Raw genomic sequence first — 18,376 nt, forward strand, 5'->3', positions numbered from 1 at the left:
GATTGCAGTCACACAGCCCTGGGGCCCTGGATACAGTTCCTGGGGTGCTATCTTTGTTTTTTTAAACTTTCTATTTGAAAGTGCTATCTGTGTGCAGTTTGTACCTTCTGTTTTCGTGTGGGTTCTTTCTGGGACCTCCGGTTTCCTGAAAAAAATGGCCCTGGTGTGATTATTCACGTGTTAGTAATATTTAGCTTTAGATCCATACTGTGGCGCCCTCGCCTGGCGTTGCGGCCGACGAGCGCCCGGCTGAAGTGCGCGGCGAAGGGCAGGATGGGAGGAGGAATCAAAGGGGGGCTGAGGGCTACTGGCCAGCGAGTGTTGTCCATCTGGTGCGCTTGCACATTGTTGAGGGCTGTTGGGTTGTCATGTACAGTAGTCATCCCCGGTTTACACCCTTTTATATCTGTACCCACTTAACCACCTTATACATTTGGGCCTGTACTCCAAGTGAGCCTAGTGTGTTATAACCTAATAACGCTCTTTTTGTCTCCAGCTGGCTTTTCTGCTGTGTCGGCAATAAGGAGCAGTTTCCATTCTAAAAAGAGCCTGAATTCCTGTCTGCATCCCCACCGACCCCGTCTCGCTACAGTACTGCCTGTACACTTGGTACGATGTTTTTATATAAAGCTTATGTTCCGTCACCTAATTTCAACTGATGAATATTCGTTAACCCGCGGTGTATTTAGTAGTACACGTATTTAATAATAGTACAAAGCTTTGCGGTATTGCCAAGTTAACCTTATTTAGTTTACTTTGAATGAGCGCCAATGAACGTGTTACAGTATATTCCTCGCACTGTCATTATTGTATTGGGACAGGCGAGATTACATCTATTTAGTAGCACAGAGCTTTGTGTACAGTAAATGGGGAGCGGTACTGCCTAAGTGTTCCTCAGTTTACTTCGCCCGTTTTGACTCGAGCCTGCTTAGCATGAATGAACACGATGAGCCACTACTTTTGTGCAGGGATAGACGAGATGACATTCAATTTCATCGAACTGCGAACGGAGAATGAAAAAATCTTGCGCTTGGCCACTGGACAAGAAACACCGGCAGAAGGCATGTTGACGCTGAGCTGTGTTAACAACCGAGAGCAGTCACGCCAGGGTGTCCCTTTGAATACTCGCGCACTTTAAGGCAACACTTGCGCTACATCACAGAAGTTGTAGGACATTTTAAAAAGACTATTTCTTAAGTATATACATCATATATACATTATAATTAGTGCATCATTATCATAATAATAATCATAATAAATAATCATTTAGCGCATTTAAATGTAGCTTCTAAAAATTGCTTTAGTTAAGAAAAAAAAGTAGAGGACATTACAGAATTAGTATAATTAAAAATAAAGGTTTTCAATGAATCTCCTTTTCCTGCTCTGCATTTGGAACAGCGACGTGTGACCGTGGAGGGCTGCGACTTTGTGGACTGCAGCGCAGACGGTACAGTACATCTCTGTCATAGGGGCTTGGCATCTTCGCAGATGTTGATCGACAGTGTCAAATCAGTGCACTCATAACGCTCTATAAAGCCGGAAAGCAATGAGAACACCAGTTTTCAATGCGTGTTGTGTTCCGGCTCCTCATTCCTTTCCGTTGTTTTTGTTAACTGCATGCTAACTGGGCACACTGTGGAGGGGGGGAGGTTATGGCAGTTCCTTGGCTCGCTAGTATGGCACCAGGTGTAAATTATTGCCAGGAAGGCTTCATCCCTGATATGAGCGGCAGCTGGCTGCCGTGCGGGAGGTGTGGCCTCTGTGGTCAGTTCCGGTGACGCAATGAGGAGGTTGTAGGGCATCATTGCATTGTTGTCGTCGTACTGGTCCCCTGAACAATACCGTTACTCCTGGTTTCCTCACGGATTAGCGCTGAGGTTCATCTTTGAGCAAGTCAGGATGTTGGGGCATCTCGCAGATTTTCAAACTCAACTCACAGCGGTCATGGAGGGTGTCATCAGAACGGCTGTGGGTGAAGTTTCAGATCTTCTTCAAAACAAGCGGTCAGATTTCGAGCTGGAGCACAGACTCCATTCCCTGACGGATATTCTAGTGAAATCATCGGTGTTTCAGATCACTGAACTCGTGCAAGACAGAGTTGCCCGTTTGCAGAGCGAAATAGGTCGGGTGAAGCAGGAAACCGAAACCCTGCGGCTGAGATTGAGGTCCAGGGAGAAGGAGTCGTGCGGGGGGCTGGGAGCCCCGGTCTGTCCCGAGATCACTGGAGGGGATCCCGGGGGAACAGAGGCTGGTAAGTAAGAAGAGCTGGCATCGTGTGGGTTAGATTTGAGTTGGCAAAATTGCTATATTCGACAACTCCCCTAGATCATATCGTCTTGCCTGAGCTTAATATCCCTCAGTATTGTTTTCTTAGTCAGCACAGGTGGACCCACTCCGGTTACATTGTTCCAGTTTAATAGGAAAGGACATTTCAACAGCAGATTCGCATTAAGGGTCTCTGTGTGTTTTATTGTCGTCTCATAATGCTTCAATACTAGAATTACGAAATGACCTTGGTTGTTAAAAAGCGGGGTAGCCGTTCCGTGTCCCCCGCCTTGACAGCCAGCGTGTGTCCCGGGGTTCGCGGTGAAGGTCAGGGAGAGACTGCAGGCGGGTCGGGTGAGTGCGGAGGCATCCAGGTACCGACACTGCAGAGGACAGAGGCTGCTGCTGCTCTACAGTACTGTGAACTTCAGTTGCTTTCTGCTCGGTTGTTATAGCTTTGTACTTCTGTTAAACTCTGTGACACTGTTTACGTAACATGCTACACAAAATTATAAACATACAGTATATTTCGCGTCCTGTTTTAGGAAAACATTTACCTACGGATCATTCGAACGGTAGTTTGCAGGACTTTTTATACTAAAAAGACTTGCCTTTGATGGAGCACACAGTACATAGCGACTATGGGTTATATAATTTGCATCAGATGTTTAATTATGAGGTATCTCTCAAACTTATTTCTTGTTTGTGGCAATTTTTTAAATATTTGCAGTTAAATAATGCAAGCGGATTCTAACTGTATTTCATTTATAAAGTATGCCGAAGATGAAGTTTTAATACGTTGGATACATTCATGTTCATTTAGTTCAAGGTAATAAAATATATATCCACTTTTTTTAAATTTCACACCAATCATTAAACTCGCAGATTACATCAAAAATTCATAGTTGGTCTAAGAAATTCTCATCCACCTTATTTCACTAAAGTCAAGATACCCCTTGGGGTCAAATGCAATAGCATCACCTCTGGTGAAATTAAAAATGCGATTTAGGTTAATTCTGAAACTGTTTTTAATCATCCTTGTGAGTCACCTACTGTAATTCACTAATAGGTTGTTGTAATACAGATAATCTATAGACAGTTTTAATGTATGTTATTCTATAAGAAATAGCCATGTGGCAATAGAATGCATCTAGAGAAGTAATGGAGATACAGTCTTTTGGCTTTAATGTGACTGTGCTGGCTAGTTATTTTTCTGTGTCTCATCTCTGGAGTCACCCTGGATTCTATTGTAGGTGGGTTCTGTGGGGTGGTGGCATACTTAGTGAGGTGGATTTGGACAGCTGAGGCAACTCTGTGATCTAATCAGTTGAACCAAACGCAAATGAGTAAAAATCTTGAGTTGTTGTTTTGTCTTTCCCTAGTGTGGAGCTGTCACTGTGGCCGTACTGTACTAAGAATACATTTGACCATTTCCAGCCCTCTGCTGTGCAGATAGGAGATAAGCAACAGTGCGCACAGAGCTTCTAGACGTCTTCATATTCAGCGCTGAAATATGAAACTGTGGTATGTGGAAGTGTTAGATAGGCTGTAAGGCTGAGCTAACTTCTGTGGGGAGTGTAGTCAAAGATAAGACCAGACTTCTTGAAGGAATTGAAAGTCCTGCTCTGATGAACGTGATGGGCAGTGCTTTGTTTGTTTACCATGTGGTGCCGGAAACCAATAAGATCGTATGAGGGACTGAAGTGTTATCTGAGTGCACAACCTTGATGCGTGCACAACGTGAATAGAATACATTTTCTGTTGATAACATGCTAAGAACGCAATGGGGTTTCTTTAGGCAGTGGGGCCTGCTCTTGTTTTTGAAGCATTTCCCCTCTGATGGGCCTGTTGTGGAGTCCATAGGGTTTCAGAATCTGATTGCGTGACTTCCCCACTAGCCTTTACTGCATACCCAACAGGACAGGACTCAGTGCAATTAACATGATGCAGAACCGATGCTACCCCCTAGACAGGGTAGAATGCTGTTGGGCCTGATGTTGTGGTGCAGGAGGATTCGCCACTGTCTAAGCAGTGGTGCTGTGTCTGCAGTGACCTTGCCAGCAAGTGTGATTGAATCCAGGTGTCATATCCAGTCCACTATCCCCTTCTGAAATGCGCCAATGTGTCATTATTTCAGGGACACGTCCTTTTTCTCATCCTCTGCTTGTAAAGTGATTTATATGCAGCACATGTGCATCTTTCGCCTGTAGCCTTTGTGTTCTCTCTTTTGGGTTCCCTTGTCTTGTGGAAAGAAAACCTAAACTTTCATGTGGTGCTGGTACGTTTTTTTTCTTCATGACTCCAATCCCTAGCAAAACATTTTAATACACAGAGAAACCAATATAATCGCACACAAACAACGGGCTCCTTTTTCTGTCATGATCAGTAAGCAAAGGCACAAACATGCAGAAGCTGCCACTATCCTTGGGTATCGTGGAAAGTTTTTGGAGTGCATGCACATTATGAAGAAGAAATGGTGAATTAGATACAACACCGGTGACGGAAGAGCTACATGTTTGATATACAGCACATGGGTAACCATGTTGACAAAAAAATCTATGCTTGTATTATGTTTTTATTAAGTTGTCATTTCAATTACATTGCATTATTTCATAAAATGTGTTTATGTATCATTAGTCAGATTTCAGTTGGCTGTGGTGGATATTTGGTCAGGTTGTTCCTTGTTGATGGTCTGCACTAGAGTGTCCCCCTTAGCTTTCATCACAATACTAGATGTAGCTAAATCAGACTGAGCATGTTCCACAACCTTTTCCTGATTGCCCTTTGCTTTTTATTTACATCTGGAGCAGAGGAGGTCATCGGGCCCGATACCCACACTTGAGCCAGTTCCGAGTCCAGCATTTTCTCTGGATTCAGGAACTTGCCTTTTGACTTTGTGCATCCAAGACTTATTTTTTCCCTGTCTTTAGCATTGGATGTTTGGTTTGAAAATTCAGGTTATTCATTAGACCAAATAGTGAGGTCAATAGTGAGCCAGGCTTTAAGCTAGCTTGCCATGGTGCAGTTGCAACTACACAACTTGTACAACTCACTCCTGCCTGTAGCTCGGAGCTTTCTTTGTTCCTGGTTTGATGTAATACTGTTTCAGATTCAATCAAGGCTGTTCTAGTAATTTTACTGAATCGAGACAATATTCTCCCTTTTGAAGTGTTTTTAATGCCTATCTGACATCTGTCACGCACTCGTCTTGCACCATGTCAGCAGTGCAGCAAAATAGGCTGCATGTCCTGTTCCCTTTCATTTTCTGCTTCAAGTCTATTTGAGAGGTATTTTTAGCTGCATCTTAAATTTTACATGCCCTGGAACTAGGACAGTCAAAATGTGAGCGGTTAAAATTAAGTAAAAATAATGGGTTTATTTCCAACATGAAGGGATGTATTTTTGAGATTTTGGCTGTTTAGAAAATCCCTAGAAAGCCTAAATTCCTATATGGTAATCAAAACTAAACATTTATTACTGTTAGCTTTAAATGTATCAAATGTAAGATAAAATAGTTGTATTTTTATATGCTGTACACCTTAGACATTATACAGGGGCACCAATGTACTGGTGTACATTTCCTTTGCCCATTTAAGAACATGAGAGGCAGCCTATTGATCCATCTAGCCTGCTTGGTAGTTAGTAGATTATAAACGGATCTCCCCCTGACATTACCCATAACTTTTTAAAATACATTTTAGCATTAACTCTGTACAGTACATTACGCCCTATTCCAAAAGTGTCACATGTTGTTCAATTATAAATGATGAATAAACATTTTTAAAGTGTTTTTTTTTAATCAGAACTTGCATGCTCAAACTGGAATCTTTTATGATGGAAAGAAGTTTTACAAAAACCACAAAGAAAACTGCAAAAATGAAGTGTGTTGATTGAAGATTCACCCACCAAGTTAGAACATGGTAGAAAATCCTTTGGTTGAAATTAAAGCATTGAGTCATTTTGAGTCCCTCCAGACAGCGCTCAATGAAATTGCCTTTTTTAAAAGTAAAAAGCTGAATTGCTCGCTAATAGTTGAACTCCATGGTGACGGGTTTTGGAGCCTGGGTCCTGTCAACAGTTAATGGGATCCCCTAAGAGGCAGCACAGATTTGGCTCCGCACTACCAAGGGAGGGGTGGGATTAGTTGTCTGGGGCTCTTCGTGACATTGCAACCCCTGCAGCCTCTGCTGTGTCCTATTCATTCCTAGTTCTCCATACATTACTTAGGATTCTTTTTGATTTTAATGTAGGAAGCGGCACTTTATATCTAGTGTTTTTGGCAGTCTTAAATGAATCGTGTTCTAGTGTTGCATCAAACAAAAGCCACCCTTTACAAATCCATGTTGGCTGTTTCTTAAAATACATTTGCTTTATAAATACTATTCTGATTAAGCTCTACGTATGTAGCAGAAAGTCTCATTACTAATTGAATTACATACCAAGAAAAAAAATATCTTTCTATTACCCAAAACTATCAACAATGCTAGTACAGCTTAGCTCGTGTGTGTTAAGCCTTATCAGTGAGTTTGAGATGAGGCTCTCTGATAGCAAGATGATCCGACTCCTAACACAAACCAGGATATCACAGATTGGATCAATCTGGACACCTCCAGTAATGGAGAGCTCAACACTCAGTACCTCTTTGTCTGCAACCTCAAGGGTGGGGGACTCGTATGGAGTGGGGACCTAGCTGAAGATCACCTGTCAGTCCGCTGAAGATGACCAACCAATGAGGAGCTGGAGGATTGGAGAAGAACATGACACCTGATGACATCGCAACCAGTCACCACTGTGATCATGGGACTAAAAAGGTATTGCGCAGCAAGGAACGCTTGCTCACTCTGTCTGCTCTTGAAACCTTACAACCTGATGAGCGCATCAATCACGTGACTGTGCCTACTGTAGCATCAAGAAACACCAGGCTGAGACAGTGAGTTCATCTGTAAACAGAAGGCTTTCTCTGCAACGATTGAAAGTTTCCGTCTAAGCAACAAAATACAGTTGTGCTTTTGTCAACAAGCATGAATATAATCATATGCACAAAAGTAGCAGCTTGACCATGAGCACTCCTCCAATTTACTGTTCTGATTTCTAATTGTTCCAGTAAAATCAACCATCGCATCACTATAGCTGTTTGTTCCATAACGTTACGAGTAACAGAAATGATACAGATTGGTCTGTTGTTTCCTGGTTTAATTCATTCTCCCATTCTAGGAGTTAGTGTAGGAGGAGAACCTACAATTTTTCACTCAGGATGCTATTTCCATTCTGTGTGTGAGTTGAAAGGGTTCCTAGTTTGGGGTCTATAAATAACATCCCTCCCTCAAGTTCAAATTATTCTCCGTAGAGTTCCGAAGATTATCCAAGTTTCTTCTGTGCCTTTACTGACAAAGCATCAGTGCTGACAAACTTTGTTTAAACAAAGAAGTTTAAATAGTGATGAAGAAATACTTCAACAATTTGCATCCTTTCTCTGCTGTACCAAGCATGACATTAGGGGATTTTAATCTCTTATTTCGGAGTCACGAGTTTTTATGTTGTATCTTCTAAACACAAAGACTTCAGTTTCCATAGATCCATCCTGAGATACAATGAATGTTTCAAGATATTTCATTAGATCTCAATGTATTAAAAAAAATTATAAAGTAGAAAAAACACGAGGGATTAAAAGAAAAGTAGTAGACTGCAATATTGGGGGGGGGGGGGGATCAAATTTTACAATTTCATCATTACTTGCTTTTATATAAATGATGAAAAAATCTCTTGAAATATTAGTTTATATACAGTTATATATAATGAAATCGGATATGTACAAAGCAAATGGCTATCACTGGAGATTTACATTTTCTTAACTCTTCAATAGCAGACTAGAAGGGGACATAATTCCAATATTATGAATGGTCAAAGACCTTGTAAAACTTGACCACAAAAACTTCTTCAGAATCAACATAGAAACAAATCCAGAGAGGACAAAGTGAAATTAAAGGCAGTTCTGCATTTAGAACTGAGAAGAACAGATACTTCTTTACAGAAAGGGTTGTCGGAGTATGGAGAAAGCGACCCAGCCTCGTTGTTGAAACCATTGTTTTTCTGAGAAATTACATAATGAGATAAGATCTTTAGCGTACTCACAGTGGCTAGAGAAAAGTTTAACACCTTTTCAAAAGTAAGAGTTTATGGCCTAAAAGTCTAAAGTCAAGATCCATTGAATCAGAACTTGCCGTATTTTACCTGTATTTACCCATTGTAACACAATCACCAAGTGAAAAACAAATGCTCAAACATTCTAAAAAGTAATTACAAATAAAAACCTTGAAAAATAGGTTGGATATTTAAACATGTACTGTGACACACCCAGGTAGTAAAGTGCTGTAACCTGTGATATTTTAAAGATGCGGGTCTAGGTAAATGCACACAAACGTAGCCTTAAGGCCCATGTCCAGTCATTTAATTCACCCTCAGCTGAGATCGTACACTGGAGGATTTGCCTGCCATCTCCTCCATCCCTATACCTGGAATGTATAGGGTATTTGTGTGCAAGGGTCTTCTAAGGGACAAGGGGTTGTGATTTTAAAACTAGTAGGAACTTTGTGGAAACATTTTATGTGCCTCCATCACGTTTTGGGTAGTGCTTTATCATGCAGCATAACAATGACCCAAAACATATGGACAAGTCCAACAAAGTAGGTCATCAGTAGAAAAGGATGGCAGATCTTTGACTTGTCTTGTCCATTTCCACATTTGAATCAATCCAGCTTCATTTTACTAATTTTACAGCTTCACTCCTAACACAAACCAGGATATCACAGATTGGATCAATCTGGACACCTCCAGTAATGGAGAGCTCAACACTCAGTACCTCTTTGTCTGCAACCTCAAGGGTGGGGGACTTGTATGGAGTGGGGACCTAGCTGAAGATCACCTGGCAGTCCGCTGAAGATGACCAACCAATGAGGAGCTGGAGGATTGGAGAAGAACATGACACTTGATGACATCGCAACCAGTCACCAGCTGTGATCATGGGACTAAAAAGGTATTGCGCAGCAAGGAACGCTTGCTCACTCTGTCTGCTCTTGAAAACCTTACAACCTGATGAGCGCATCAATCACGTGACTGCACCTACTGTAGCATCAAGAACTCAGAGAGTCTACATTATCCCCAAGGGCCAATGTGGATGGAGCAAAGTTTCTCAAATGATTATGGTGAACGCAGTGAGTCACATATCTCATGCAGTTATTGCCTCAAGAGGATGTGCACCAAATACTCAATTTTACGTTGAATATATACCAATATGTACAGTAAGTTGAAATTACTGGGATGGAAAATGTTTTTTGTTGTTGTAATTTGATCAAATATATGCATAGGTACCCAAAAATAAAACCTACTGTTATGGCTGTTGAGATGTCATAAGTCAACATTTGCAGTTCTCTAGACCTAAAAAGCAAGGAGTAGAAACCAAGGGGTTTACTGAACTATGGGTGGTATAAAGACAGTAATGAACTAGAGTAATTTATTATGTTTAAGGGGATTTTCTGGGAAGAGTACATGTTCAACACCCAGGAAGACACAAGATAAAGAAGAGACAAGAGGAAGACACAACCCCGCAAGGCGTGTGGACCTTGTTGTGATCAATGTGAAAGACCACTGTTTAAAAGAAAGTATTTAAATCTTGTTTAAAAGAGCTAACTGTTCTTTATTTTGGGAAACTCCAATCATGTGTTTGATTTCCTTTATGAGGAATCCACAGGTTAAAGATGTTCTGTCAAGGTTAGTCATGCATTTTTAAAGTGGGGAGATTCCCATTCAATTTGAGGCATCATTTGATAGGAAAGGAGACTTAGCTCTGTCATGTTTTATTTATGATGCAGGTTTCTCTCTATTTTTATTTTGGCCTGTTAGGTATTATATAGACTGTCCGCATTAGACTGCTAACCCAGTACGTTTTAGTGGATGTCAGAAAGTAGGCCACAAAGATCCTTTGTAAGTATTATGTTTTATCTATGTAACATTGTGCTATCTAGTTATCATTAATAAATATGTTTATCCTAGTTTGCCTCCATTTCATTTCTCTTTCACCAGAGTTGTGCCAGAGAATGGCTATAGGTTACAGGTGCCTAAAAATTGTACAAACCACGTGGGTGTATTCATGGCATATTTTTTATATAACTAACAATTGGGGGTTATAATTATTCATCAACATTTTATAACCACTTACTCCTGGTGATGGTCGCTGTGGTAACAGTCTGAGCAGGGCAGACCAGACCTCCTTTTCCCCAGCATCATCTCCAGCTCCTCCTGGGGGATTCCCAGGTGCTCTCAAGCCCAAAAGATAATCCCTTCACCATGTCCTGGGTCTGACCGGGGCTCTCTTCAATGTGGGCCATGCCCAACACATGATACTATCAGGTTTCGTGTCGACTCCAAAATGTTTATGTCACCCATTAGACTGAACTGTCTATGGAAGAGAGTTCGTAACCTAAGAGTGATTGGATGAGTTAGTTGCAAGAGTTGTGCATGAGAGATGAGACTATGGAAGGCCTGAAGGTGGAAAGAGTTTATTCCAAGCCTCAGGAATGTTGAATATATCATTAAAGAAGCCAAAATGTACTCCAACTCAGTGTGTAGAGCAACTATACTTGTTTTGTTGTAGTCCAGTACTATGTCTGTGCTGGGTAAAATCTTTTTGTAATGTTTAGCTATTTTAGAGATACATTTGTTTTGTCAGTTAAATGCAGAGTTTGATTAAAACTGAGTGCTTGCCTGAACTTAGTGCACACCAGAGGGAGGAGTTATTTCAAAGACCCTGTATAAGTTAAGCCTGCGCTAAGCTCCAGTAGAAGGACAGTCTATGCCTTTGCTGGAATAAATCAATCTAATGGTTTTTTGGCTGCTTTATGCTGTTGTCCCCTTTTCACTGGCTGTCTCTAAAAGTTTTTTCAACAGGAGAAGCTGGTTGAAGAAATATATAAACTTTATTTAAAAAATAGAAAGTGTATAAACTAGCATTCCTGGACTGTGCTTTTTCCCATTAACCTAACCATTGTGTTATTCACACTGCATAAAGAATTACAGGCCCTTGGGTATGCTATAACAGGTTTTTTTTAAAATATAAAAATAAACAATTCAGAACACTCTAGTCTCTCCTCTAAGACTCTTCTTAGTCCTCTCTGAGACTTCCAGAAGCACTCTTCCATAATTCTCAAATGCAAAACTTACAGTTTATTTGTCAATTACTTCCTACTCCCAGTTGAATGTGTATTGCAAAGGATCTGCTCTATATCTCCAAACAGCAAACTGGCCAACACAGAAAGCCTCTGCTTCCTGGTTTTTAAACAATTGTCTGGTCAGGTGACTGAGAGTGGCAGCTCATTCCCCCAGAGGTTTCTGGGGAATTTGATCTAGACAGGGCTGCATTCTCACAAAAGGTAAAAGTAAATTCTTTCTCACTCCAATTTAAAATACCTGGTAACACACAAGTTGTAGTTAGGAAGGGGCACTGACCAGTCATATAACCCAGTTCCCTTGTTTTCCAAAATGGAACTTAAAAGGCTAGCAAATAATTATTTACAATCCTAACAAATGAACAAACTATTATTTACAAAGACAGAGTTCCTAAGCTCAAGCCTGCTTAAATCTGTCCTCAATCAGCCCCTCAATTACTGCACACTAACAGAAACCCAGTAACATACTGTAGATAGGTAATGTTATTTACAGTGTCTTTACAGAAAAATGACCTTCCATAGGACAGTATACTCTCTTAAACTGCTGCGAAAGCTTGAGAACTATTTTTCATACCCGTACTGCCTGGCAGGTACTGAAAGGAAATAATCATTCCTCAGATATAAAAGATTGAGGTCCTTGCCTTTGAATGTAATTCTGGTCACTTTCAAGTTCAGAAATATCCAATGCCATCTACAAAGAGCCAGCCAAAATGCTATGGATTTGATGACAGGGCTTCTTTTGTTTTTTAGAATGAAAAAAGACCGATCTAGCAGTTAATTGAGGCTAATCCTACTTTTGATATATTAAGCAGGTCTTCAGAACCAGTCGTTCACCAATTAGCTCAATTGATTTGTTACTTTGTTTGGGCATCTTCAAAATTGTGCCTGCCCTCTTTGGAGCAAAGATCCAGCATATGTAGCTAGGGATGGCTGGCACAGTTTTCCCTGTTTGTATCTTAACACAACTGACCTCTTAACTCATCCCAAGCTCAGGACTGCCTTACCAACAAATCCCCTAGTCTTGTTGGTAGGTACAGTAGATGCAGAGGATATTCTTCACAATCCCCAAACCTGACACAGTGCTCTATAAACTGCATAGATCTCCAGACAGTGGTGCCAATAAGCAGGTAGTCTAAGCAAGTCATCTGTGTGTCCTCATTGTTGACTGCCCTGAAATAGCTAAATGATACTGAATGTAAAATTTATATTTTTTATTCCTTTTTGGTAATAATTGGTGTAATAATTACATAATAGGATATCAATACCATATACAGTGTACTGGACAGTCATTGTTACATTTTGTCCCTTTCTCTCTTATATAAGATAAGATCACTTTATTAGCCATATACAATTTCTTGCATTAGGAATTTGTCTTTTCACATACCTCAGCTTGCTCTCCATGAGACAAACAGACAGGGAGAGAGAGAGAGAGAAGCTTGGGGTCAAAGCACAGGGTTATCCATTGTACAGCACCCCTGGAGCAGCTGGGGTTAAGGGCCTTGCTCAGGGGCCCAACAGAGTAGGATTCCTCTGCCAGCCACGAGATTTGAACTGGCAGCCTTCCAGCTACAGGCGCAGATCCTTAGCCATAGAGCCACTGCTCTGCCCAAGCGCTCTTATGAGTTGGGGTGTGGGGGGAGGGGGATATGAACTTTTGTTTAAGAACTTTTCTGTTTAGTTATTTCTTTGCAGCTATTAATACTTTTCTTTTGCTCTTTTCTTTAGGAGCAGTAGAGAATGGTGCTGTCTTTTGCACTTTGAAGAGGCGTAAGAAACTGCAACACTCTGAAGAGAAATGGAGTTCCAGTGTGAGACAGGAGATGAAGCTCAGTGCTCCAGCATGTGAAGAGAAACTCTCTGAACATAGGAGTCTACAAAGTGTGAAGAAGCTCAATGGACTGGAATCTGTCCTCACAACAGAGCCAGGGCCTGGGTGTATTTCAGTCAAATCTCGAGAATGGCATCAGAATACAGAAAGGTTCAATAACTTAGAAAATTACAACATCACAGAAGATCTAGATGAACTAGAGTCTGTAAATGCACAAGGACTCAAAAAAGAGGAACTGAATGAACTTTACGACGTTGATATTATAGAACCCAACATTGAGTCACCATTGTTTCATCCTGAAGAGCAGCTCCCAGAGCCAAACTGCATTAACGTTAAAGAGGAGGGTGCTTGTGATCTGCATGAGCCCTCTGTTGATTCTCTGTGCGTGAAATCAGAAGCTGACGAATTTGATTGTGTTTATGTTAAGGAGGAGACTGAGTCTGACACTGCCCACAATGAACAGGAAGTAGCAGAGTCACATCATACCCTGCAGGCAGAGTATAAAGAGGACATGCGAAAAGATGAACAGCAGCGATGCCAGAGGACCCATCAGGAGTTAATCATTTTAAGGCCATGTTCAGTGAGAGTGGAAAGACTGCCATTAGAGCACAGACAGCAGGATTATGGACACCCCACCAGAATAAGTCCACTCTCTTTGAATGAGAACACAACAAAATTCAGTGGAGACCACAGTGGTGACTTTCACACACAGTTTGGACAGAGTGATATTCACTCACTCAGTATTACAGCACACCAGCACACCCAGACAGGGGAAACACTGCATTCCTACTCTCAGTGTGAGAAAAATTTTAATCAGTCATCTGTGCTCACAGTGCGTGAACATGTTAATACAGAAGAGAAACCATTTAGTTGCAGTGAGTGTGGAAAGAGTTTTAATTTGTTAAATTACTTGAAAAAGCACCTGCGTGTTCACACAGGAGAAAGACCATTCAATTGTAGTCAGTGTGGGAAGAATTTTAGCCGTTTAAGTGCATTAAAAGACCACCAGCGTGTTCACACAGGAGACCGACCATTTAACTGTAATCAGTGTGGGAAAAGTTTTAGTCACTTAAACAACTTAAAAAAACACCAGCGCATCCACACAGGAGAGAGACCCTTCACCTGCAGTCATTGTGGAAAGAGTTTTAGTCAATCAAGCCAACTGAAAACACACCAGCGCATTCACACAGGAGAGAAACCATTCAGCTGCAATCAGTGTGGAAAGAGTTTTAATTGGTTGAGTTACCTGAAAAAGCATCAGCGTATCCACACAGGGGAGAGGCCATTTACCTGTAGTCAGTGTGGGAAGAGTTTTAGCCGGTTTAGCATCTTAAAAAAACACCAGTACATTCACACAGGAGAGAGACCATTCAGTTGCAGTGAGTGTGAAAAGAGTTTTAGTCACCCATGTGAGCTAAAAATACACCAGCGCATTCACACAGGAGAGAGGCCATTCAGCTGCAAACAGTGTGGAAAGAGTTTTCGCCAGATAAGCGCCTTAAAATATCATGAGCCCATTCACACAGGAGAGAGACCTTTCAGCTGCAGTCAGTGTGGAAAGAGTTTTAGTCACCTAAACAACTTAAAAAAGCATCAGCGTATTCATACAGGGGTGAGACCATTCAGTTGCAGTCAGTGTGGGAAGAGTTTTAATTGGTCAAGCAACTTAAAATGCCACCAACGCATTCACACTGGAGAGACACCATTCAATCCAAACTATACAGAGAACACAGAATCCCCACATTAATTCCATGTCACAATTTTTTCAAACATTCCTAAATCCACTTTATATAGAGTTTGAAAGTCTATAACATAGTGTGCCACTGTCATTAGACTGAGAGTTTGTAAGAGTTTCAACTGTAAAGCTTTTGAAATCATAGTTACCCCAAGATTAATTTCCTGTGCTTTTACTTTATTAATAATGTGCAATGTTTTTTGCCTATTATGATTTTTCTTTGTTTCCTGAACATATTAATGGCATTTATGTTATATTCAACTCCATTACTGTTAACTCCATTTTAGTGATCCCTTTGATATCAACATTACCTACCTAATATTATCTAGTAGGTTTCACTATATGTAATTTTATTCCAAACAAGTTTGAAATTATAGTATGCATTTCAGAATTGAGTTTATTGAATGTTTCTTGTTTTAATGTATACTGTATATTTAAACTAATTCACAAAGTTCACAAGGTCCTATGTAGATTAGTTCATTTCCATTATAGGAACAGTTTAATATTGTTTTTAAAATAGACAATTTTATGGTTGAAGTGGATCTGAATTATAAAGTACTTTATTGTGGAATACAAACTCCATGAATGTACACTGAGCATCAACAGAATCAGGACTTGATAGCCTAAAATACCCTTTTATGGCAGATACACTGTCATTTTATGGAATAGACATACCCTGGGCAAATTCATTATACTCATTAACATTTGTCATCAGTGCAGCAGTTAACAGCGGGGTCTGCTGTGAAAATCATAAGCTAGTAGCTTGTAGCCATCATTGAAAGAAATACCACTGTACATTTGCAAATCAGCTTTGCACCAGGTTATAGATGCCTTGTTGTGGGAACCGATCAAGCATGTGTCTGTTCACCTGTCCCTGAGACATTCATGCCACACTCAGCTCTGCTTATGCCACAATTGTTCAGTCAGGAAGTAGAGCATCCATTGTTACATCTGGGCCTCCCAGTGCTCACAGCTCCACATGCAGAGTCAAACTCTCAGTGCCAGGAGAACTAGATCGGGGATTTGTGCTGTGTAGTGGAATTATGCAATAGCTATATAATCCTGAAGAGGCCATTACTTGGACCTTTTCATTATTCTTGGCATATTGTTGTAGCTCTATCCACTTTCTCTTACAACTAGAATTAGGGCTTATGTAGCACTAAAATGGAGAAAATCCCTTGGTTATATCACAATATGTTATGAATAATCCATTAATCCATTCTGAATAAATAACATTTAGCCAATATCCGGAATCCATATTCTCTGTTTTCTCAAATGCATTTGTGTACACCAAGTTTCTTTTAATGCTCAGTATGTACTTATGTATTAATCATGTTGTAGAGGGTCTCTGTTTTTGGTTTCGTGTTGTGATGACATGAGGGTCATAGTCCTCATGGGATGGTACTTTCACCAAACCATGGTGATTCAAGGCGCACGCCCTTAATGACGTGTCTCTTCTAAGACCAGGCCAGGCGTGCGTTGTCAGCATGGTCTCCCAGGTATCTCTCCGACGGAGGTGCCTGGTGCAATCAAGACATCTGCAAGGACGGGAGGCAAGGACCTGTCCTAATGTCTGTCTCAGCTCTCAAAGCCCTGAGTCAGCACAGCCACCAGGAGTGGTCCCAGTCAAAGCCCAGAAACAAAGATCCTCAGGGAGACCAGGCTAACAGGGGAATGCTCTCCTGACAGAGAGGACTGGCCCAGGAAGGAACAGTGTCTCTGCTGAGACACGGAGAGGAGACTGGAAAAACTGGGAGAACAGGACAGAGCAGAACCCAAACAGCCTGAGAAGCTGTGGAAGGAAGCTGCCCCGAAGAAAAGACAGAAGGGCAACAAGAACAACACAGGGAACAGAAAAAGGTGAAAAGGGACAGGGCATACAGGGAACAGACCTGGGCTGTGGGCAAGGAGGTGAGGTAACTGCACAGACAGAGCATCTGTACAGTCCAGCTCACAAGGTTGCAGTGATCAGGGACAGAGTCTGAGTAGATTACAGACGTCTGGAGCAGAGTGCGTGCAGGCTGCCATGATCTGGGGCAGCGTGCGAGCAGGCTGCTGCCAAGATCCGGGGCAGGGGGCGAGCAGACAGGTATATTCTGAAGCAGGGTGAGATCAGACAACAGTAATCTTGAGTAGACTAGGTGCAGACGAGTATATTCTGGAGCAGGGTGAAAGCAGATTGCAGTAATCTGAGCAGACTGCGATTAGACTGCCTCAGCAGCAAGAAGGGATCTCTACTCTGGCAAGACAGCCCGTCGCAGATTTGAGCAGCCTCAGTTACAGAGCAGGATCCCATGACTTTGGAGGAGTATCCTGGCACTGAGAACCACAGGCAGGAATGCAGACGGGCTTGGGGATCCAGAGTGAGACGAACACCTGGAGAGGCTGCTGAAGCTACTACTGCAAGGGAAAAACAAGTGCAGATGCGGAACGGGACAGGAGTGAAAAGATAATGACGGAGCCCCATTGATGCGGGGCTCTGGCTTTAAACAGATAGTTACAGAGAAAATGCAGATCACCTGTAGTAAATCTGAATTATGCAGTGAGGCCTGGAAAACTGTAAGCCCTCATGAAAATGAGATGGTTTCCAGGGCAACAGCTAGGTGAAAGATGCTGTGCAGGACGTGATTGTGACGCAACATTATTTAGTTTTTAGTTGATGTCTTTTTTTATTAATGAATTAAAGGATACCATTTTACTTTATCAGTGAGTATCAGGGTGTGTCTGGGATTGAGGACCCACCTACTGTATTTAATTTGCGTGACTTGAGGTGACCATGCCCTTGTGGCATCACAGTCTGTACCATAGATGGCATTTCAAAGGGAACTTTTATTTGAAGTATTTTTAACATATTTTCATGTTTTCATCTTTGCAATTGTCATTCATTCTGGTGATCTTGTTAGCATTTCAGTTTCTAACACATTTTTTGTTTTAGTTTTTAGTCCACCCCAATTAATAGACATCTGATGGTGTCAGAGGTATTTATGGAACTGTTCATGTTTTGTGTAGGTATATAGTTATTGTGTTTGAATTTATTTTTATATTAAACTCCTAAGTTTTAAACAGTACCACTGTTCTTGCTCTCCTTTAGAAGTGTAGGTGTGTGCGTATTTAGATATTTAACAATATTGCACTGGTCAAAATGTTTGTAAAAGCATTCTGCTTCTAAGTACTGTTTATCCAATTGTATTGCATATTAATTGGATAAAGTATGAGTAGTATAACATTGTCTGTGCTTTTTAATCAGTTGCATGATATTTAAAACTGACCTCCCTCTCAGAACACAGCTGGTGACAATTCTGCACTGTACCAAAGCCCATGAAATTA

At 41.2% G+C, this 18,376-nt stretch overlaps 1 protein-coding gene across 3 annotated transcripts; it reads left to right on the forward strand.

Moving 5' to 3' along the window:
• The first annotated feature begins 1,531 nt into the window (after positions 1 to 1,531).
• Positions 1,532 to 18,117, forward strand: LOC148678350 (uncharacterized). Of its 3 annotated transcripts, XR_015938709.1 has the most exons (4): positions 2,166 to 2,251; positions 6,925 to 7,076; positions 9,146 to 9,298; positions 9,790 to 10,313. XR_015938709.1 is itself a non-coding variant. In XM_088633318.1 (2 exons), exons 1-2 carry the CDS (start codon positions 1,900 to 1,902, stop codon positions 15,059 to 15,061), a joined length of 2,202 nt encoding a protein of 733 aa, XP_088489444.1. In that variant the 5' UTR covers positions 1,532 to 1,899; the 3' UTR covers positions 15,062 to 18,117. The 3 variants fall into 3 exon arrangements, 1 of the variants encoding a protein (XP_088489444.1); XR_015938708.1 differs by having other exon boundaries at positions 9,146 to 10,313; XM_088633318.1 differs by lacking the exons at positions 6,925 to 7,076; positions 9,146 to 9,298; positions 9,790 to 10,313 and adding an exon at positions 13,212 to 18,117 and having other exon boundaries at positions 1,532 to 2,251.
• The last annotated feature ends 259 nt before the right edge of the window (positions 18,118 to 18,376 follow it).

The sequence above is a fragment of the Lepisosteus platostomus genome, chromosome 1, assembly GCF_059453375.1.
Source record: "Lepisosteus platostomus isolate fLepPlt1 chromosome 1, fLepPlt1.hap1, whole genome shotgun sequence".
Classification (NCBI taxonomy): domain Eukaryota; kingdom Metazoa; phylum Chordata; class Actinopteri; order Semionotiformes; family Lepisosteidae; genus Lepisosteus; species Lepisosteus platostomus.

What these genes read in the sequence shown, in the direction of transcription:
- LOC148678350 (XM_088633318.1), top strand. Translation starts at nt 1,900, where the DNA reads ATGTTGGGGCATCTCGCAGATTTTCAAACTCAACTCACAGCGGTCATG. An exon ending in TCCCGGGGGAACAGAGGCTG is followed by an intron (nt 2,252 to 13,211) that starts GTAAGTAAGAAG and finishes TCTTTTCTTTAG; the next exon opens with GAGCAGTAGAGAATGGTGCT.